Raw genomic sequence first — 23265 nt, 5'->3', positions numbered from 1 at the left:
GCGCCAGCGTTACCATGGCAACGGTGGATCTGACAGGCAGCCGGCAAGATCTCTGTCTAATGAAAGCACTCCTACGCTCAACTCAATGCGCTGTGTCAATGCAGCGCTGGCGCTCGCAGCTCTTCTGTAGAGCTCGGCTGGCGCTTCAAGCTGTACTGGAACTAACCGGTGTGGACGCGACCCAGCAGTGGAGTTAGAAAGTTTGACTGCCTGATTCTCAATGACCATGGGAGCTTTGTGGCATGCTGACAGTGAGTCCTGAAGGGCCCCGGGGCCACACGCAATATCGTGGGGCGATCTAACAGCAATGGACATACTTGTATCAATGTTAGTGATGTGCCAGTCGCTCTTTCCTGTACTGTGCATAGGACTCTCATATACTGTAAATATTTGGCTTTGCTGGGATAACAAGGGGCATATCTAACTGCAATGGACAGGTTAGTCACAACTTTAGCAGTGTGCTAGTCGCTCCTTCCAGTAAAGGACGCTCCATGCTAATTGTGCGCTCCATGCTAATCAGTGGCTGCTGCTCAGAAGAAAAAAACAGGGAACAGGGAGACGGCCGACGGCTGCCCGGCTCTCACCGGAGAGAAAACCTTGAAAGAAAATGAAACCAAAGGTATCCTTTCATTGCTTGTCACCTTCTGTCTTATGTTTTCAGTTAGTAAAATTTTTATGAAAAACTGTACAGATTATTATCTTCTTTTTAGTGCAGTTATTAGGGAGTTAAGTTATCCTTCACCCCTGGAAATAGGACAAAATCTTATCCTTTTCTATATAGTGCTGGCTACAGTTTACTCCCTTTTTTTTTTTTTTTTCTGGTCAAACGTTGTAAGGACAGTTTATTGTTTAATGCACAGATGATGAAAGTGCCCCTGAGGTAATGGAGCTTAGCAGCTTTTACACACTGAGGGCACTAAACTGATTATGGAACACCAGATACCCTTGGGCATGCTGAGCTGCTGTATCTGATAAGAGACAAGAGTGGCCTGATTGCACATCTCAGGCTAGCTAAGCAGCCATTTCCCCCCTCTCTATTGGCTGGAATATAGGTTCACGCGTATCAACCTGGACAAGATAAAAGCTCCCTCCTATTTGCTACAGCTTTAGTTACTTAGGCATTGAATGGAACTGAACTGGTTGTTTGCATGATTTATAATGTCCACATTAGGTGAGGCTTGCTTTGTACCCCACCTAAAGACAAGAGGGGCCCATAGAACAATGTAGACACTGATATTCTGAGACAATTTTCAATTGGTTTTCATTTTTAATTTGTGGTTTTTGAGTTACTTAGCTTTTTATTCAGCAGATCTCTGGTTTGCAATTTCTGTAATCTGGTTGCTAGCGTCCAAATTACCAAGCAATGGTTTAATGAGAGACTAGAATATGAATAGGAGAGGGTCTCAATAAAAAGTAGTAATAACAATAAATTTGTAGCCTTACAAAGCATTTGTTTTTTTGATGGGGTCAGTGACCCCTATTTGAAAGTTGGAAATAGCCAGAAGAAGGCAGCAAATAATTCACCCCCAAGTGATTGTATTTACTGTACTTACCTGAAACCCTCAGCAGAAACCTGCCCAGGGTTATTCCATTGAGCACCACGGAGCGCTCCTCTTCCGGCTTCTTCTTTCTTCCCGGGGCAGACACATGCACAGTAGAACTAAAAAGCTGACTTTTCATTAAAGTTGGGCTTTTCGCTCTACTGCGCATGTGCAGCTGCTCAAAGAAAGAGCAAGACGGAAGAGGATCACTCCATGGTGCTCACTGATACTGACACTAGAAATTTTCTTTTCAAAATATTAACTACATTAACAGTTACATATAGGTCACGTTGATCATTTTTTGCTGATCGTTCTGTTTTTGTAAGTTATTGTCACTTGAAGTTCCTAAACCTGTTTTGCCAACCTAACTGTCCCGTCTCAGGCTGTCAGAGTTTCTAATGCTAACCTACTACTGCTGCACAAATATGGCAGCCCCCTCATAGAGGAACATGGGGGTAAGAAAGGTAATGTAAAGCATCAGGCAAATACTTTTATGGCAAAACTATAAATAGCATTCAAAGATAATGTTATAAAAGGTTATTTTCTGGTGTTAGTATCTCTGTAAGGACAGCATCAGCCGACTACCTTAGATTACATTTCTACAATTTTGGAACGAAGACAGCCAAAACCTTGCCCAGCAGATACCCCTATTGCTTCAGGCCACATGCAGTCTTGCATGGTGTACAAGAATCGAGGGGGGAAACAGTTTTTCATGATAAAGTGACGTGGTAAGGATGGTGAAAGCAAGGGGCATGCTTAGGAATGAGCGCACAGGAGTAGCCAGAATGGGTTGTGCTATTTAAGATATTTAGCATGTCTCTGTTGTTTGAAATGTTTGTTGGGAAAGGCAAAAGTCAAGTGCTATATAAGTAGTTTGTGTGTTGAATAGCTTGATCTAAATACCAAGTTGTTTGTTGAAACATAGAGCTTAAAAGCAGTTTGTTGTGGTATTAACTTAGCTTTGATAGTTTTGGTTTAGAAAGATTTATTTACCCATTGTTGATTAGTCAGAATGTGTACTTTACAAAAATATATGGTTTCCTGCTGGTCTTTGTAGAGTTAGGGCGTCTTATGAGACATACTGCACTTGCAGGATACAGCATCAGCTGAGATGGCTGCCAAGAAAATTCATATGCACTATTTTTATTTGGGGTTTGTACATACCACATTCTTTGGTATATCTATGCATATTGGGCATCAAACTGTTTAGTAGACCCTTGGAGGTCATTTAGGGTGGCTTACCATTGTATGTAAGAAATTCGGTGAAATAAATGCGGCAAATTGCAATAATTTTACCCAATTTTCAGAAATGTCATAGAAACCACTGCCTTTAGTATAGCTTTGCAGTTTGGAGTAGAAAGACATAATTATCCATTTTGGATTCGTTAGAATATGTACTTTTTAAAAAGTTTTGGGTGGTCTTTGTAGAGCTAGGGGGTCTTGTGGCACATAATACACAGTCAGGGGGCTTTTTTCACAGAAGACGAATTGGCAACCAAAAAAATTCATATGCCCTATTTTAATTTGGCGTCCGTACATGCCAGCTGTTTTATTATATTGCTTTATTATATCTATGCATATTGGGCATCAAACTGTTTAGTAGACCCTTGGCGGTCATTTAGGGTGGCTTACCATTGTATGTAAGAAATTTTAAGTAGGCTTCAAACTCTTTTAAGTAGGCTTCAAACTTGTTTTCTGGTGGGAGTGTACCTGAGAATAGTGCAGTAAAGTTGCTGTATACCATTGAATTCTGAATAACAGATTAGTTTTGAGCTGATTGGATCTTGTAAAGATGTACAAGATGATGGGTTAAATTTGACACATTTGTGCTGATATTTATATTGCTTGACAATACATAATACTCTCCCTCTACCCAAAAATAGTTTTTTTTGTTTTTTTTTGTGTAGAGGGGTGCATATGAAAAATAATGCATGAATTACAAAACATCAATCGTTAAGTTATTTGTAAATGTAATTACAGTTAAAAGCAATGTTTGTTTAAACCTGTTCGTTGGGTCTGCATTGTTAATGTTCTCTGTACTCCTGACTCTAACTGATGAAACAGTCAAATACCACTTTCAATAGCAAATTTACAAATAACGTTAAAACCATTGAAAATGCTTAGTTTTTTGTATACAGGTAAAATGCTAAGAATTACGTCTTTTTCACTTTGCAAAAATAGTTTTTGGCTGGCCCTTTGAATTGTATGTCTAAGTGATGTTTGTGGGTTCTATGTCTGCAATTAAAAGGTGCTGCAATTTTGATCAGTACACACCCATGTTTATTGCTTTAAGGAGCATATGACAATGCACTTGAAATTGCCCTGCATGTCATTATGCCAACAAATGCAAAATGTCTGTTTTGTTGTGTCAAGGTTAACTTGTGTGGCATAGATCAAAGAGGCTTCCGATCTACATAAAACAACAATGTACTATTTTATTTATGTGTGCCATAGATTTTACATTTGTTGGCATTAAATAATGCTATTGTACTCTGGTGAGATAATGCATTCCTGTGTTTTTCAGAAATTCCTGGGACTTTAGTTGTGAATTTAAAGGGATTCTGTCATGATTATACTTAAATTACACTGCTTACATTCCAAATAATTCACTCTACCATTTAAAATTGTATTCTTGAACCAACAAATGTATTTCTTTAGCTGTAATGTTGGCATGGAGACCGCCATCTTAGTGCATTGTGCCTGTATTTGAGCTTTGAGAAGGATCCATCTCTTCTGGATAGAAAAGCTTTTTAGACATATTGTTTCTCCCCTTCTCATTATACTGTACTTTAATATGACCAAAATCATACCCCCTGGCCCCACTTAGTAGTAGACATGAGAATAGCACCCAAGCAGGAAAAAGCAAGGGAGTACTTAAGGGGGCTAAAGCTCTCTCTGCTACGCCCCCCCCATTATATAATTTATGATCTGGAGTTATTGTTCATGGAAGCCAGTTTAACATTATTTATAAGTGAATACTGTTTGTATATATTCAGTGCAGAATTGTGCTGGAGCAGCACTATTAACTGATGCGTTTTTAAAAAACATGGTTTCCTGTGACAGTATCCCTTTCAAAAAAAAAAATTGTGGTTCATAGTCCATTTGAGACATGTTTCCCATATGTTTACTGCATAGCAAATCACTATTAATTTTGATAACATGATTTACTTTTTTTGTTCTCTTGTAGATTAAAACGCTCCATCCATTCATAGAGCTAAAACCTGGAAATCATAGGCCAGATCTGGATGAAGAACTAGTGTTTACTGATGCTGGTTTCACTTATGTAATACAGAAACTCCAGTTTCATTCAGATGATGGGAACAGTAAGAGGCAACATAAAATATATGGTAATCCAGATCCTAATTTACCTGTAAGTGGAGAGCAGTGCACAGGATGTGGTGCAGTACTGCATTCGGTTGAAACTTCTTTGCCAGGATACCTACCATCTGAGAAGTATGCAAGCTTTCTTCAAGTCCGAGACTCCAATGAGCTAATGTGCCAACGGTGCTTCCTACTTAACCATCATCAACAGGCATTGGATGTTAAAGTTTCACAAGAGGAATACAAATCCATTGTACAAAGCATTAAGACAAAAAAGGGCCTTGTATTGTTCATGGTGGATATGCTTGATATTCCAGATTCCATTTTTCCAGATTTAATTGATATTATTGGCGAAAACAAAAGCATTCTAGTCCTGGGTAATAAAGTTGACTTACTTCCTGGGGATTCTCCGGGTTACCTTAAGTACCTCAAAGGTCAGCTTCACGACTATTGTACCAAAGCAGGAATTAATAGGACAGGAAATATGACAGATGTACATTTATTAAGTGCAAAAACTGGTTATGGAGTGGAAGAATTGATATCAAAGCTGCAGCAATCCTGGAAATACAAAGGTGATGTGTATTTGGTAGGAGCTACAAATGCAGGCAAATCTACTTTATTCAATACATTTCTGCTATCTGATTACTGTAAAGAAAAGGCATCAGAGACAATAAAAAAAGCGACAATCTCTCCATGGCCAGGTAATTGCAAGCAATTCAGAAGGATCGTTTTATCTTCTTTAAATACATTAGAATTTGTATAATTGTATACAATTGTCTGTTGTACAGTTCTACAGAATAACGTGGATGCTTAATAAACACATTGTAATATAGTACTGTAGATGAGATTGAAAAAAGTTCCTTATAATCAAAATTATTTCCAATTGATAATGAAGCCATAACTCGCATCTTCATGAAGCAATCATCCTCATTTTCTAGTTTTGTCTTGATTGCTGCTTTAAAACACTTGTAACATTAATATGCTTTAAAAGAAGCAGTAGTCCCTTTACATTTCCCTTTACATAGTCCCTTTACATTTAAACCCTATATTTTCCTACCATGGATATACATTGGCCATATCTCTCCCTCCCAAACATTATCAGTTGTACTGCCCCTTTGTTTGCCAGCACTGTCACATTTTTCAAAGACAATTAGCCATTTTCCCTCTGAAAGTATCTGCAAACAGCACACAGACACTCTAAAGTTCATGCAATCAAGATTGCAGACTTACACAGGCAGAACTTAATTTTCATAAAACATTTTGCTTGGATTGATCACTGTAATGGTTAAGCTGAGCTCAGGAAAGATGGCTTGGAGAAAAATAGAAGCAGGCTGCTAGAAAAGAGTATCTATGTGAACCAGCAATGCTGTGTTTTCACAGTTAAGACTGGAAGGTGTGTTAAGTAACCTCAGTTGATAAGAACTCAGCATGCCCATTAGCCCACAGCCAAAGTAAATTATTGAGGCACAGGGCCCAGTGGGTTAGAGGAGGAGAAGGAATGCTAAGTGATGAAGTGGGTACTATTTACCTTTTAAAAACCAGTGTGGCAGATATTTCAATGTTTCTAAGAGGCTTGTTGGGTGGGGGGGTTATATGTCCTATCTGAGAGATTGCGCTTCTCACAAGCAATGTTAAGAAGACAGTGGAAACTGTGGGATATTAATTTGTGACTGAGAGACTGGTATAGGGAGGAGGGATCTGATTTTCTGGAGAACTGGGCTGATTTTTCAGTTGACTACAGGCCCTTTGCCAGGGTTGGTTTGCACCTCGATGATGGGTCAGCTGCTTTTTGGGGAGGGGAGGATGTCTAAAAAAAATTCAGATTGTTGGTACATGACAGCTCAGAAACTAGCATATCAAAATCAGAACTATCAGAATTAAAAGCAGCCCTGTAGCATCAGATTATTTTGAATTGAAGACTCATTCTTGTTCCCGACTTGCTAGCTGTTTACATGGACCCAAAGTGGATTTGTATATATCAAATAGAACAAGAAGTGATGAATTTCAGTCCAACGCAGTGGGTTGCTGCAAAATCAGTGCTTTTATTGAACACAACATGTTTCGAGCTAGGCTCTTTATCAAGTGTAATACAAAAGAAACACCATACAACCCTATATAGTTTAAACCCACCCATCATTAGTAGTGATCGGATGCAGGTTATTGCTTTTAGGTAATTATTCAGCCTGACCACATTCGGAAAAAGTTATACAGACGTATATACAAAGTTCCGTAGTGTGTAGACCATTTCCATATTAATCACAGCACGAAACATAACTGTGCAATTCCAAATCCATGAAGTGGAAAGTGAATCTGTAAATATGACATATTAAAAATTACATTAAAAACGCTTAAAAACAATTACCTGGGTACTGCTCTTAGAGCCTACCTTGAGCCAGCTAAATTTAGTCATAGGACATCAAACGATATCTCAATATCTATAATTAAATAGAAACATTCTTACCCTTAAGTAGAGAATTTCACATTCATAATATTAGTCAATAAGTATCCATTTTATCTGGAAGGGAAAAGATCAAAAATTGTATCAAAAGGATTACTGAATATGTTACAAGACATATATTGTATCAATTTCACAGGAAGCTGCTAATACTCCAGTGTTCATTTAGACCTTCTGGATGTAAGCTATTCAATTTTTTAATCCACTTTGCTTCTTCCTGAAGTAATAATTTAAGCATATTGCCCCCTCTCTGTGCTTTACAGATCACGTCTATCACCTGCCATTTGAGCTGTGATAAGTTATGTTTAAAGGAAGAGAATTGTCTTGAAATGGGCGTATCTGTTTGAGTCCCTGCTTTAAAATTACGTATGTTGGATCTATGTTCTTTGATTCTCTCTTTAACTGGACGAGATGTTTTTCCTATATATACTAGTCCACACGGGCATTTCAAGAAATATACCACGTTTGAACTTTCACACGTAGCATAGGAATGAAGATTTAATCCCTTGCCGTTAATGGGATGGTGTACAACTTCCCCCTTAATGATAGATGAACAGCATATGCAACTAAGGCATGGGAAGGTTCCCTTTTTTGGTGGTCCTTGAAAGAGGGACTGTGATTTATTGGGCTTACGAGGTTCTGCTGGACACAATTTATCACGTAGTGTCTGTCCTCTAGTATAGCAAAACAATGGGATTTCATTGCAATGACGTTTCAGTGATTTATCATGTTGCAACATAGGCCAAAACTTTTTGATCACCTTTTCAATCTGAGCGCTTGAAAATTTACTGACAAATGTCATTCTTTTGTTATTTTTTGGTACAGGTTTATGGGCTAGTAATTCACTTCTAGATGTGGCTCCTACTTCATTTGCGATTTTATATAGACTATGTAAATTATACCCTTTAACTTTAAATCTGTTAACGAGCGTATCAGCAGCCTCCCAATATCTAGTATCATCCGAGGCACTCCGCCTTGCTCTCAAAAACTGACTTTTTGGAATCGCTGCAATGCAGCGAGGATTGTGATAACTAGAAGCATGGAGAAGGCTGTTACGATCCGTAACCTTTTGATACAAGGCTGTCTCAATAATACCTTGGTTAAGCGTTAGTTTTACATCAAGAAAGTTAAAGGAAAACTATACCCCCAAAATGAATACTTAAGCAACAGATAGTTTATATCAAATTGAATGAAATATTAAAGAATCTTACCAAACTGGAATATATATTTACATAAATATTGCCCTTTTACATCTCTTGCCTTGAGCCACCATTTCGTGATGGTCTCTGTGCTGTCTCAGAGATCATCTGACCAGAAATACTAAAACACTTACTGTAACAGGAAGAAGTGAGGAAGCAAAAGGCAGAACTCTGTCTGTTAATTGGCTCATGTGACCTTACATGTGGTTAGTATGTGTGCACAGTGAATCTTACGATCTCAGGGGGCGGCCCTTATTTTTTAAAATGGCAATTTTCTATTTATGATTACCCAATGGCACATACTACTAATAAAGTATATTATTATGATAATGGTTCATTTACATGAAGCAGGGTTTTACACATGAGCTGTTTTACTCAGTATCTTTTAATAGAGACCTACATTGTTTGGGGGGTATAGTTTTCCTTTAAGAGAATGGGTCGAAATCTCTAAGGTGAATTTAACTGAAGGGTGTTTAGTATTAGCCTTATTTACCATATCCTGAAAACCAGCGATATCTCCCTTCCATATAATCAATATATCATCCACAAACCTAAGGTAAAGTGCAATGTGCTCTTTAAATTCTGCATTAAGGAAAAAAAAAATTTCCAACTTGTGGACGAATAAATTTGTAATGAGGGAGCGACCTGCCGCCCCCATCGATGTACCTTGACATTGCCAGTAAAATTTGTCTTCAAATCTGAAATAATTGCGTTTCAATATCAGTGTTAAACAATCAATTAGGAAATACAGCATAGTGTGTGTTAAGTTTGTTTCAAGAAGACACTGTTCAATATGCATGATTCCCTCATCTTGAGGTATAGATGTATATAATACACAAAAGCCATGAATATCCTGTAAATTATATCCTTATAAACGGTGAATAGTGATGTCATCAGTTATAAATGGTGAGTAGTGATGTCATTTCTGTCACATGACTCACTAAAATTTGTGTATTATAATAAATAAAGTACCCCCAGTTGTAAAATATGAGGATATTAGAAGTTACCTCGGAGTTCCATGACCTGTATAAAAACACTCGGCCTTCGGCCTCGTGTTTTTATATGGTCATGAAACTCCTCGGTAACTTATAATATCCTTATATTTTACAAGAGGGGGTACTTTATTCACTATATAAACTGACAATGTCAATACTGCATAAGGTACAATTAGTGTCTAACACATCCAATGTAGACAATTTTTGTAATAATTTGTTTGTATCCTTTAAACAGCAAGGAATTTTTTGCGCTAATGGTTGCAAGTATGAATCCACGTATTTTGATAATGGCTCCAAAACGGACCCTATCCCAGAGACGATCGACCGCCCCGGGGGATTTATCGAGGTTTTGTGTACTTTGGGAAGGAGATAAAGAACTGGTACACGAGGCTGATCAACCAAGAGAAAATCTTTGATGTCTGACGTTATAAGCCCACTATTGAAAGCATCAGTCACCAAAGACATGATCTCCTTTTGTATATCGAATACTGGATCTTTCCCAATAAGTTTATAGTGTCCAGGTGTCAATAATTGACGATATGCTTCTTCAATATACATATGTTTGTCCATGAGTACAATACCACCACCCTTGTCAGCGTTTTTAATTACTAACGAATTATTAGATTGTAAGTTTTGTAATGCCTGTCTCTCACCATATGACAGGTTGAAGTTAGATTTAGCCACACTAGGTTTCTCACAAATTTTTTTTAACTTCAGCAGTAACTACTTTCTCAAACGCTGACAAGGTGGTGTTCTGTACTGGTGGGATAAACTGGTGGGATTGTAAGTTTTGTAATGCCTGTCTCTCACCATATGACAGGTTGAAGTTAGATTTAGCCACACTAGGTTTCTCACAAATTTTTTTTAACTTCAGCAGTAACTACTTTCTCAAACGCTGACAAGGTGGTGTTCTGTACTGGTGGGATAAACGTGCTTTTTTTCTTTAAAGTTTCTACAACAGTGTTATCAGTTGCATTATTTTCAAACCAGATTTTAAGTTTCAATTTCCGTAACAGTTTGTTAAAGTCAATCTCCCAGTTCAAAAGGTCCATGTTGTATGCTGGAACGAATCCTAACCCCCTGTTTAAAACCGATCTTTCCTCTGGGGACAAAACATGGGAGGAAATATTGATAACTAAATCAGTTACCTCTTCTGCTTGTTCCGTTGTATATACGTCTGTATAACTTTTTTCGAATGTGGTCAGGCTGAATAATTACCTAACAGCAATAACCTGCATCCGATCACTACTAATGATGGGTGTGGTTTAAACAATATAGGGTTGTATGGTATTTCTTTTGTATTACACTTGATAAAGAGCCTAGCTCGAAACATGTGTTGAATAAAAGCACTGATTTTGCAGCAACCCACTGCGTTGGACTGAAATTCATCACTTCTTATTCTATTTGATATTGGCTTCATTGGACGGAAGCATAGTGATTGAACAGTCTGGTCGGTTTTAAACAGGGGGTTAGGATTCGTTCCAGCATACAACATGGACCTTTTGAACTGGGAGATTGACTTTAACAAACTGTTAAGGAAATTGAAACTTAAAATCTGGTTTGAAAATAATGCAACTGATAACACTGTTGTAGAAACTTTAAAGAAAAAAAGTACGTTTATCCCACCAGTACAGAACACCACCTTGTCAGCGTTTGAGAAAGTAGTTACTGCTGAAGTTAAAAAAATTTGGGAGAAACCTAGTGTGGCTAAATCTAACTTCAACCTGTCATATGGTGAGAGACAAAGTACGATATGAACAGCACCACAATTGTAATAGAAGTTAAAATACCTTTATTGCTCAAGTGACGGGCATTACCGCAACGTTTCAGGCCTCATTTGGCCCTTTTTCAAGCTTGAAAAAGGGCCAAATGAGGCCTGAAACGTTGCGGTAATGCCCGTCACTTGAGCAATAAAGGCATTTTAACTTCTATTACAATTGTGGTGCTGTTCATATCGTACTTTGACTGCATTTGCTGGTGGAAAGTGGCCACTGGAGAACTTGCACCCATCCAAAGAAAGTAAGAAGATTTAACAAAGTTGTGCTGACTATTTTTGTCTGCATATGGTGAGAGACAGGCATTACAAAACTTACAATTTAATAATTCGTTAGTAATTAAAAACGCTGACAAGGGTGGTGGTATTGTACTCATGGACAAACATATGTATATTGAAGAAGCATATCGTCAATTATTGACACCTGGACACTATAAACTTATTGGAAAAGATCCAGTATTCGATATACAAAAGGAGATCATGTCTTTGGTGACTGATGCTTTCAATAGTGGGCTTATAACGTCAGACATCAAAGATTTTCTCTTGGTTGATCAGCCTCGTGTACCAGTTCTTTATCTCCTTCCCAAAGTACACAAAACCTTGATAAATCCCCCGGGGCGGCCGATCGTCTCTGGGATAGGGTCCGTTTTGGAGCCGTTATCAAAATACGTGGATTCATACTTGCAACCATTAGCGCAAAAAATTCCTTGCTGTTTAAAGGATACAAACGAATTATTACAAAAATTGTCTACGTTGGATGTGTTAGACACTAATTGTACCTTATGCAGTATTGACATTGTCAGTTTATATACATCTATACCTCAAGATGAGGGAATCATGCATATTGAAGAGTGTCTTCTTGAAACAAACTTAACACACACTATGGTGTATTTCCTAATTGATTGTTTAACACTGATATTGAAACGCAATTATTTCAGATTTGAAGACAAATTTTACTGGCAATGTCAAGGTACATCGATTGGGGCGGCGGTTGCTCCCTCATTTGCGAATTTATTCGTCCACAAGTTGGAAAAAATTTTTTCCTTAATGCAGAATTTAAAGAGCACATTGCACTTTACCTCAGGTTTGTGGACGATATCTTGATTATATGGAAGGGAGATATCTCTGGTTTTCAGGATATGGTAAATAAGGCTAATACTAAACACCCTTCAGTTAAATTCACCTTAGAGATTTCGACCCATTCTCTTAACTTTCTTGATGTAAAACTAACGCTTAAAGGGGACCCGTCACCCAAACAAAATTATTCCAAATCCTAGTTTATCATGTTAGTCAAGCAAAATGAACTTTAATTACACTGTATAAATTATTTGAATATTGTTTCCATCAGTCTGGGAACTCATAATTATAGCAACCAGGAAGGAGCCATTTTGTGGACACTGTTATTAAGGCAAGCCTTGTATTATCTCAGAATCTTGTTGTGCACCAGGGGACAGGGACCCAATGTCCATCCTCATGCACTGGTTACACAATTAAATTAAGAGAGCTAAAAAAGAGATTAAAAAATTGAATATCTTACATCCAGAAGGTCTAAATGAACACTGGAGTATTAGCAGCTTCCTGTGAAATTGATACAATATATATCTTGTAACATATTCAGTAATCATTTTGATACAATTTTTGATCTTTTCCCTTCCAGATAAAATGGATACTTATTGACTAATATTATGAATGTGAAATTCTCTACTTAAGGGTAAGAATGTTTCTATGTAATTATAGATATTGAGATCGTTTGATGTCCTATGACTAAATTTAGCTGGCTCAGGGTAGACTCTAAGAGCAGTACCCAGGTAATTGTTTTTAAGTGTTTTTAATGTAATTTTTAATATGTCATATTTACAGATTGTATGGTGTTTCTTTTGTATTACACTTGATAAAGAGCCTAGCTCGAAACATGTTGTGTTGAATAAAAGCACTGATTTTGCAGCAACCCACTGCGTTGGACTGAAATTCATCACTTCTTGTTCTATTTGATATTGGCTTCATTGGACGGAAACATAGTGATTGAACAGTCTGGTCGAATCCACTCTATTTTGTCTTGGATTTGTGTATATATATATATATATATATATATATATATATATATATATATATATATATATATATATATATATATATATATATATATATATATATATATATATATATATATATATATAATCCTGGATTCGGTGCTATATATATATATAGCACCGAATCCAGGATTTTATATATATATATATATATATATATATAGCACCGAATCCAGGATTCGATTCGGCCTTTTTCAGCAGGATTCGGCCGAATCCTTCTGCCCAGCCGATCCGAATCATAATTTGCATATGCAAATTAGGGGCGGGAGGGAAATTGCATGACTTTTTGTCAGAAAACAAGGAAGTAAAAAATGTTTTCCCCTTACCACCCCTAATTTGCATATGCAAATTAGGGTTCGGATTCGGTTCGGTATTCGGCCGAATCTTTCACGAAGGATTCGGGGGTTCGGCCGAATCCAAAAAAGTGGATTCGGTGCATACCTAATAAATATATATATATATATATATATATATATATATATATATATATATATATATATATATATATATATATATATATATATATATATATATATATATATGGGTCTAGACCAGTTCAGTGCTGTCCAATGGGCAGGCTGCATCTGCCCCCACCCTACACCCCCTTATGTAGTCCTCCATTAAAGTCTGACTGCTTTGAATGCTTATCTTGGTATAAACTTCAAAGGGTATCATAACTGGGATCAACTGGCTTCTGCATTGGTCACATTTCAGATTCAGGCTATGAAAGATCTGCATTTTTCACACCTGTAAGATCTTGTACTGTTCACACCTGTAGCACCTTGCATTGATCAAACCTCAGACTGTCAGTGCCCACATTGTTCACCTTCACAACTTGTACAGAGTGTACAATAACAATGTCAGTGCTGCTCCTACATAGTATAGTACATACTGTTCATCTGGTTCTGATAGATCTCCTACTCTGCTCTCCCTATGCCTGCTCTACCCTACTTGTGTATGCCATACTCTGCCTATGTCTTACCCTGCCTGCGTGTGCCATACTTTGCTTGCCCTATGCTGCCTATGTGTGCTATACTCTCCCTGCCCTATTCTGCCTGTTTATGCCATATTCTGCCCTAAACTGCATAGAGGGTGCAATACTCTGCTTGCCATATGTTGCCTGTGTATGCCATACTCTGCCTGCCCTACTCTGCATGTGTATGCCATATTCTGCCTGTCCTATGCTGCCTGTGTGTCATATTCAGCCTGTTCTATGCTTCCTATGTGTGCTCCTACATACTCTGACTGCTCTATACTGCCTGTGTGTGCCATACTCTGCTTGACTTATGGTGCCTGTGTGTGCCATATTCTGCCTGCCCTACACTGCATGTGTGTGTCACAATCTGCCTTTAGAAATGCCTGTTAGGGAACTTCAAGGTGTTTAATCATGTACTGGAGGTTGCTGAGCTATCCTAGAAATGTTGTACATTATGTGTTGGGCTTTTAACAGCCCAAGGCAACCACAGCCCTTTAGCAGTAAAGATCTGTGCTCCCAAATATTTCCCAGTAGCCCCCATCTTCTTTTCTGCTTGTTCACTTTATATGCTCTGTGCTGCTGTCAGTTACTGAGCTTAGGGACCTACACACAATGTACTGTATATACAGAATTGAAATGTCATAATATAAGGCCGATTAGTGCTTAATACAGAAAATGCCTATGCTTAGATTCTCAACAGCTGCTCAGAGCCCACTGAGAATGTGAGTTTCAGACACTTTCCAAGATGGTGACCCCCTGTAAAAAGTTTGAAATCCTGGATCATTGCTGCTATTGAGATGCTAAAACTTTAGGCTCGTACATTAAGAGAAGTATGTAAAATATTCCATTTTAACCATATTCATTTTTAGGGGTTAGTTCTCCTTTAATATGGCATTAACTTTTTTTCACATAAGCGATGAATGATATAAATGTAGTAAGCACAAACCATTTGGTTTTTTGCAGTTGTACCTCCATTAATGTGGTTTATATTCTTAACATTTCTTGTGATAACATGGATGTGGTTTAAAGTAGGGGTGGTTTAAAAAAGGGTGTAGTCAACAGTGCCTTTAATTATCAGCCCTCCACCATGTAGGCCAGAAAAATTCTGGCCTTCGGTATCAAAGAATTTGGGCTGCACTGGTCTAGATGAATGTATGGATCCCACGCCAATTTTAGGTGACTAATATTCAAATTAGGTATGTTTCCATGGTCAAGATGTGATATATCTCACATTTAAATTTACATTCAAAAAGGGGGATTAAAAATTTGAATGGAACCAAAGAAATTTGAGAATTCAAATTTACTATTCAACACTTAATAAAACTGTCCCTTATTGTTTTATATTTTAAGTTATTTAATAACATCTAGATAAACATTTGAGACAAAATTACATAGAATGTGTTTCTTGTAAAAACACTATAGAGCTAATTTACAGCTGTAGTTGTGGTTGCATACAGTTAATCACAATTATTGTCCGAATATATGCCATTCATTAAAGGTACTTTCGTCTGTAGACTCTCCTTGAACTTCCACATAGATGCGTTCGGTGCTGCCTGTTTTTTTCCCCCTTACCATATCGCTGGCAATGGCATCAGCTGCTTCACAAGTAGCATAAACAATAAATTTGTAGCATAACAAAGCATTTGTTTTTAGATGATGTCAGTGATACCCATTTGAAAGCTAGAAAGGATTGGAAGAAGGCAGATAATTCAAAAACTATAAAAACAAACAAACAATGAAGTCCAATTTAAAAGTTGCTTCTAATTCCTCATTCTATAACATACTAAGGGTTAATTTAAAAGTGAACCACCCTTTTACCAACAATGTTAAAATGCATAGTTCTGCAAAGAGGTTTAGGCAAAGGGTTTGTTCTTCTGTTTGGTCATGCAGCTAAAATGTCTTGCAAGATGGTGGTGACATCATCATTACATGACCTCACTGCCCAGATCTGCACCGCCAAAGTAATGATGCAGAAGTCATTACAGCTTCGCAGCACATTCTAAATAAAGTCAATACCCAATAGTAGACTTTTATTTTTTGCTATTTATATAGTGTCAACACATATTACACAGTACTTTGCAAGATAATTATTTACATCAGTCTCTACCACCAGTTAATCTTTATATTTTGGGGCATGGGAGTACCCAGAGGAAACCCATCTGAACTTTTCTATTGTCAGACTTTATAACTGACTACAAGACATAACTGGAATTTTTATTGGTACAGGTATAGGACCCGTTCTCCAGATATTCGAATCTTTGCATAATTTGGATCTTCATACCTTAAGTCTTCTAGAAGATCAAGTAAACATTAATTAAACCCATTACTGGTTTTGCTTTCAATAATGATTAATTATATCTTATTTTGAATCAAGTACTAGGTACTATTTTATTTTTACAGAGAAAAAGGAAATCATTTTTGAAAATTTGGATTATTTGATTATAATGGAGTCTATGGGAGACAGCCTTTCCGTAATTCAGAGCTTTCTGGATAATGTTTCCGGATAACAGGTCCTATACCTGTACCTAATCCAGTATAATGAAATTGCAATATTATTTATTCTGGTTTAAATGTCCTTCCTTTAGTTATGGCACTGAGGATATAACACTGAAGTTTTGGATGGGGTTTTCTTTCATGTTTTAAAGAACTGGTTCTCTTTAACCATTTCTTTATTGCCTCCTTGGCTTTTAGTAGTAATTATGTTTTACAATAACTCCGTAAGGGGATGTTCCCCAGTCATCTGTTTATACTATACATTTCTGTGATGTATGTGGTATCATGTGGGTTAGGTGAGATCATACTTCTTCCTAAACATTTTTATATTACTTTGATTAAAAAAAAAAAAAACCTTATGTATAGTTCCACTGTATGATCTGTTCTCAAGATGTTTCACTTTGTGCTGGAGAATTACAACCAGGTGCTTAAATTGGTTAATTTAGTTTTCATGCTTATCTTAAAGGGGAACTATCGTGAACATGAAAATGTGATATAAGCTTCCTCATATTGAAGTAAGAAACTTTCTAAATACAATCAATTTAAAATTCTGCATTGTTCTGAAATACTCAAGTTTATATTCACTATTCCTCTCTCAGCATCTGTTTCTCTTCATTCTGTCTTCATGCAGAAGTTGGGTGTCAGATGAATGATCCAATATATCTTACAGTGGGGGCTTCCTTTCCTAGCAGAGATATTCGAGCTCTCTCAAATAACTGATTCCAGTACAAACAAAATCTAACAAAATTATTGCCTTTTGCACAAATTCTGCATGTACAGAGACAGGATTTCTGGTGATTTTAATAGAGTGAGCTCTATTAAAATAGAATGACACCCAATTCCTGAATGAAGACAGAATGAGGAAAAACAGATGCTGAGAGAGGAATAGTGAAGATAAACTTCATTATTTCAGAAACGGAACAGAATTTTTAATTGGTTGTATTTAGAAAGTTACTTATTTCTGTGTGATGAAGCTTATATTAATTTTTGCGATAGTTCCCCTTTAAAGCAATTGTCTATTGTGTGTTCCTGCTGATCTGTTCTTTGACTTATTATTTATTTATTTATTTTTACAGGCACCACATTAAACTTGCTGAAGTTTCCTATTGTCAATCCTAAACCATACAGAATGTTTCAGCGTCAAAGGAGATTAAAAGAGGATTTTTCTAAAACAGAAGACGATTTAAGTGAAGAAGAACAAAAACTTTTGAAGACTCTTAAAAAACACAGTTATGTTGTAGGTTTGTAAATATTTTCACTTTTTATTTAAGAAGCTGTTTTACAGAAATGTAAGCCACAATTAATTACTAAGTAATTATTGTTGTATAGTTCATGAAAGCACCTTTGCTTGATATTGTTATATGGCATTCTGCCATACAGAATTCATGAGTTTTAGTTTGTGTTGTTACAAGGCTTTTGTCATGGCCATTTGCTTCTGGCTGGCAGAATATTATGCCTTCAGAGAAAGAGAGGGCAAGAGAGAGAAAAAGGATAAAAGAAATATAAGGTAAACAAGAACTAAAGTGACAGGTAAGCATAAACTCCTTCTACCAACCCTACTCCGTAATGTACCTAACCTTGGCCTGGCCCTAGTGCAGGATGCTCAACTGGGCCCCCTCGGTGGAAGTGGTGCAAAAAAACTTCTGCCCTGTTTCTCTGGCAGAAAAGAAAAATAAGGATTGCACACTCTATTAAATCAAAAAGAAAATGTATTACATGCTAGTTACACTACATGGCAACAGCATGTTGCCCTACGCGTTTCAACCTCAAAAGGTCTTCATCAGGGGTACAAAAATAATAAAAAAAGGCAGAAAGAATTATACATTCATCTTGGTTAAATACCTTGTGTAATGTAAGTCACATCATTGGAAAACAGCATCAGCGCGTGTGATGTCACTTCAGCTGCCCACAATGATCAATATAAACCACGTGCATTATGAGAACACTTCAATAACTTCAATAATTTCTTCTGGGGGTGGTATTGATAAGAATACCTCACTTTTGAGGAGAGAGGTCAGAATGGATTTTCCACCTTGACACTGTAACCCCTATGGGATTAAATGATATATTAAATCTATCCTGCTTTTTGCAGACAAGATAACTCTGATATAGTGGCCTATGCTCAACTTTTGGAAACGCTATAAGACTCCAGTTACCCCCCTGGTATGTATGACGGTTCCTGTGGACATAATTGTTGTGGTATATTTCTCTTGAGTAATATATTTCTCTTTTTGTTTTAGGGGATGCTCTCTCCCCCAAAATGTGCTATATATTCTCTGGAATTTTCTGTTCAAGATGATGGACCAAAGGGGCGAAATATGTGGCTATTTTTGTTAGAAATAATTGTTCCTTGTATTGATATTATATACACAGTGTTTCTTATAGTCTATATTTATTCAATGTCTTATTATGGCCCTGTAGTTCCATTTATAGGTAGACTTCCGCATTGTGGAGCGCATTTGTATTCCAGATCATATTCCATAGTGCTATTTGATGCCTTTTTTGAAGCGGTAGTGACGTCATATGTATTGTAGCGATCATGATGTGATCGTTATTGAACAGACTATATCAGTAGAATTCTATTTAGGTGCACTAGCAACTTGCTATTACACCTTTATATCTGTTTTGATATTTCCCCTCCTTGTGATGGCCTTTTAGCCCTTCAGAAGTAACCACTTCCGCTCGCTGGAACGCATTTGCATTCTGGAAGTGTTCCCATAATGCACGTGGTTCATATTGATCATTGTGGGCAGCGGAAGTGACATCACACGCGCTGATGCGCGCTTGTTTTCCAATGATGTGAATTACATTACACAATGTATTTAACCAAGATGAATGTATAATTCTTTCTACCTTTTTTTATTATTTTTGTGCCCCTGATGAAGACCTTTTGAGGTCGAAACGTGTAGGGCGACAGGCTGTTGCCATGTGGCCTGCCATGTAATAAATCCTTATTTTTCTTTTATGCATAATTTATTTGGAGACTTCAGGTGGGCAGCCTCCTTTAGGATTAGCAGCTTGTAGATATTTGGATTTTTTGTATTGTTTGCTTTATAACTAAGGAGTGTGCCTCTTCAGCTTTTTATGTTTGGTTTATTTCTCTGGCAGGCCTAGAGGGGTGTGGACCCATGTGCAGTTGCACCTCCTGTCGTTCCATTAAAGGGCACCTATCACAGCCAAAATCAAACACATATTAACAATCTGACCAGTACAAGCTAAACACGTTTAATCAAACCACATATATCGTTTCTTGAAAAAACTGCAGGTTTAAAAAAAATCCCTTACTTTGTCAAATGGGTTCTTTCACTGAGGGAGGCCATACTGTGACTATAACAGAGACTCTAATATGCAAATTTCAGGAGCATGCTAAGATTGTAACACTGCTTTGAGTATTCTACCCAGAATGCCTTGTTTAAGTAAACTCCTCCACTAGAAGTATCAGGAGATTTCCCTACCTTGTCCCCTGCTGGTAAAGTCATTATGCAAATGAAGGGCACACAGTAACTTCCAGCAGGTGGCAGCACTACTGAACAGCAGCTAACACACAGGTTTGGCTGATTTGAAAATAGCTTAGAAGGGTTGATAAGCAAGCAAGGAATTTCAACTGAGCATGTGCAAGATTTCAGAGCTACAGTTGGCTGGGAAGATATAGGTAGGAGGAGCCAGTGAAATCCAAGATGGCTGCCTCAGCTAAAACTGCAGTGGAGATAGGGGAGATCTTGCAGAAGGAATAGTGAGCTGATCATTTACATTATACAAACAATTCTAACTGTTTTAAAAATCGGATTTCTTGAACTTTCACATAGTGTATTTACTTAGGAAATGATTTTGGTCGTGATTGGTGCCCTCTAATGACTCCACATCTCTCAAAAATGAAAAAGCTCTGACAATCCACTCAAATCTTAAAACCAGTAGTGGGACTACTAGTGGAGAACAGTGCACTGTAGGAGAAAGTATTGATCATTTAGAGAACAACATGATTGAGAGTAGCACTTGTAGACTTAAACAATACTTTGGAGGAGCAGGTTCAATATCTTAAAATTAACAGATTTTGAAAAATACTGGAGGAATATATAAAACTGGATATCGACAGATTATTTCAAGGTACTATTGCCACAGACCCCAAGAATTTACAAATTGACTGTGTACATCACATTCTAAAAGCCAAATCAGCCCTTGCAATCAGTATATTGGGATAGCAATGGTACACTCTTATCCTGTAAAGGAGACATTACTGAAAGCAGCTCGCTACTCACTTTGTGCCAGAAATACACACACATCATATTACACCGCACTCACAGGTCTTTGGTGATGAGCAAAAAAATATAAGTTTATTGAACCGACGTTGCGATCTCTGAGACCTTTATCAAGGTCTCTTGATAAAAGTCTCTGTTGAGACATAAACGTCACTCATACAGTCCTCTGCAGAAAGAAGTTCACTTCTGCCTAAGCACACAATATAAGAGCACATATCAGTGGGCATTCCCAGTAAAGCTAGTGATTCAGAGTGAGGCAGATCCATATAGCCTAGTCACCATAAAAAAAAAAAAGCCGGCCCTTTATAGTAGGTTGGCAACTCTGTTTGAATTTGAGTATGTTATAGAATGGTCAAGTCTAAGAAACTTTTGAATTGCCCTTCATTATTTTTATTTTTTTGTTTTTTAATTATTTGCCTCCTTCTGACTCTTTCCAGTTTTCCACTGACCCCATCTAAAAACAATTGCTTTCATAGGCTGCAAATTTAATGTTATTCCTACTTTTTATTATTTAACTTTCTATTCAGGGGCTCTCCCATTCATATTCTAGTCTCTTATTCAAATCAGTGCATGGTTGCAAGGGTAATTTGGACCCTAGCAACCAGAGTGCTGAAACTGCAAACTGGAGCGCTGCTGAATAAAAAGGTTAAATAACTCAAAAACCACAAATAATATAACATGAAAACCAATTGTAATTTGTCAGAATATCACTCTCTACATCATACTAAAAATTACTTATAGCTGAAAAACCCTTTTAACTGAGCGATAAATTGGACATTACTCACATAACACTACTTCAGCACCCACACACATACAGCCTGATTGGTGAAACAGATATTGGTGGCTTGCAAAGTTGTAAAATCCTCCTACCGATGCAGTAATTATCTAAAGCCCTGGTATTTAACACTGACCCATTGTCTTATGGTTGCACCTATTTTGAGACTTCTATGCTTTGAGACACAAAGACAAGTTTGATTTTACCATGTAAAATGGTTAATTCTTATCTGATCAACACACAATATGCTTGGAGCTGGACCGGTCTAACATACCCCACCAGACTTTGGGGTTTCAAAAATAATGCTTTCCAAAAGAGTTCCTTAAACTTTACTGGCTTACATACCAAAACTACTGACAACAAATTTAGTAGGGTCCAAAATCTTAGAAGCATAGATAGACTATAGTGAACACCGACTCTCTTTTATTAACACTTTCAGGCCCAGCCCTATGTCTAGGCGGTCGATACTTCCCAAAATGTCTGAATGATAAAAAGTTCTATGAACAGTTTTTATTTTCAAATGTTTATAAAACATGCATATGATGTATATGCCATGGGACTTTCCAGATGCCACCACAGCTTGAAAAAATAACATTGCGAAGTGCTTCTTGGTTAATGAAAGAGGCCTTGAGAGTGAAGAGTGAAGCTTTTGGAAATAAAAGTACATTTCATTGCAAGAAAGTTTTTATTGTTGTTAAATTTTCCAGATGTGCCAAAATAACTATATAGCAGCGTGCAAGTCACCGAACATAGCAACACAAACCAAAAATGTAGAAGACCGCACTTACGGGACTTATAAATCAATTCACTATCATTTATTCTAGGCAAACATAGGTACTAATACTTAAGTATGTTAGTCCTACAATAAATTATAGTGAATTTCTCAGTAAATATATTTCTAATGGGCTATTGAAATGAAATTTATAACAGATGTCAGTAACAACCCAAGTAATAGACACATACAAAGAAATCAAAACAAAAAAGTCCATACATTAATTTATGTGCAATAAAGTAAAATGACACGGGATAAGTATTGAACACATGACAAAAAAGAGGTGCAAAAAGGCTTGGAAAGCCCAGAAACCTGCTGAAATATTTTTAGTCAGTATTTATAAAGCAATCCTGCCCCCTATCAGTGTAAATTAATATTAGCTGGTTTAGTCCTAATTGGTGGCCTATTAAAAGGTTTCTCATTACCAAGGTATTGAACAAGAAGCATCTTATGATGGGTAAAAGAGAAGAGCTCTCAAGACCTTTGCAACCTTATTGTTGCAAAACCTACTGATGGCATTGGTTACAGACATATTTCTAACCTTCTGAATGTTCCAGTTGGCACCATTGTCCCATAATCTGGAAGTGGAAAGAACATTTCACCTTAAACCGGCCACGA

General features: G+C 37.1%; 1 protein-coding gene and 1 long non-coding RNA gene across 3 annotated transcripts in view; both read left to right on the top strand.

The window, feature by feature from the left end:
* noa1.L (nitric oxide associated 1 L homeolog) overlaps nucleotides 1–23265 on the top strand; it is a 61936-nt gene that overhangs the window by 5675 nt on the left and 32996 nt on the right. For both annotated transcript variants that reach the window (XM_018253943.2, XM_018253942.2), the window contains exons 2-3: nucleotides 4729–5563; nucleotides 17921–18085. In XM_018253943.2, coding sequence (XP_018109432.1) covers nucleotides 4729–5563; nucleotides 17921–18085 — 1000 coding nt within the window. The remainder of the gene's footprint in view (nucleotides 1–4728; nucleotides 5564–17920; nucleotides 18086–23265) is intronic.
* On the top strand, nucleotides 18092–19807 carry LOC121393166. The gene is made up of 2 exons (XR_005960785.1): nucleotides 18092–19007; nucleotides 19085–19807. It is a non-coding gene; the product is annotated as an uncharacterized LOC121393166 (long non-coding RNA).

The sequence above is a fragment of the Xenopus laevis genome, chromosome 1L, assembly GCF_017654675.1.
Source record: "Xenopus laevis strain J_2021 chromosome 1L, Xenopus_laevis_v10.1, whole genome shotgun sequence".
Lineage (NCBI taxonomy): Eukaryota > Metazoa > Chordata > Amphibia > Anura > Pipidae > Xenopus > Xenopus laevis.
Note: the sequence above shows the minus strand (reverse complement) of the source record. Positions and strands in the feature narration are given on the sequence as shown.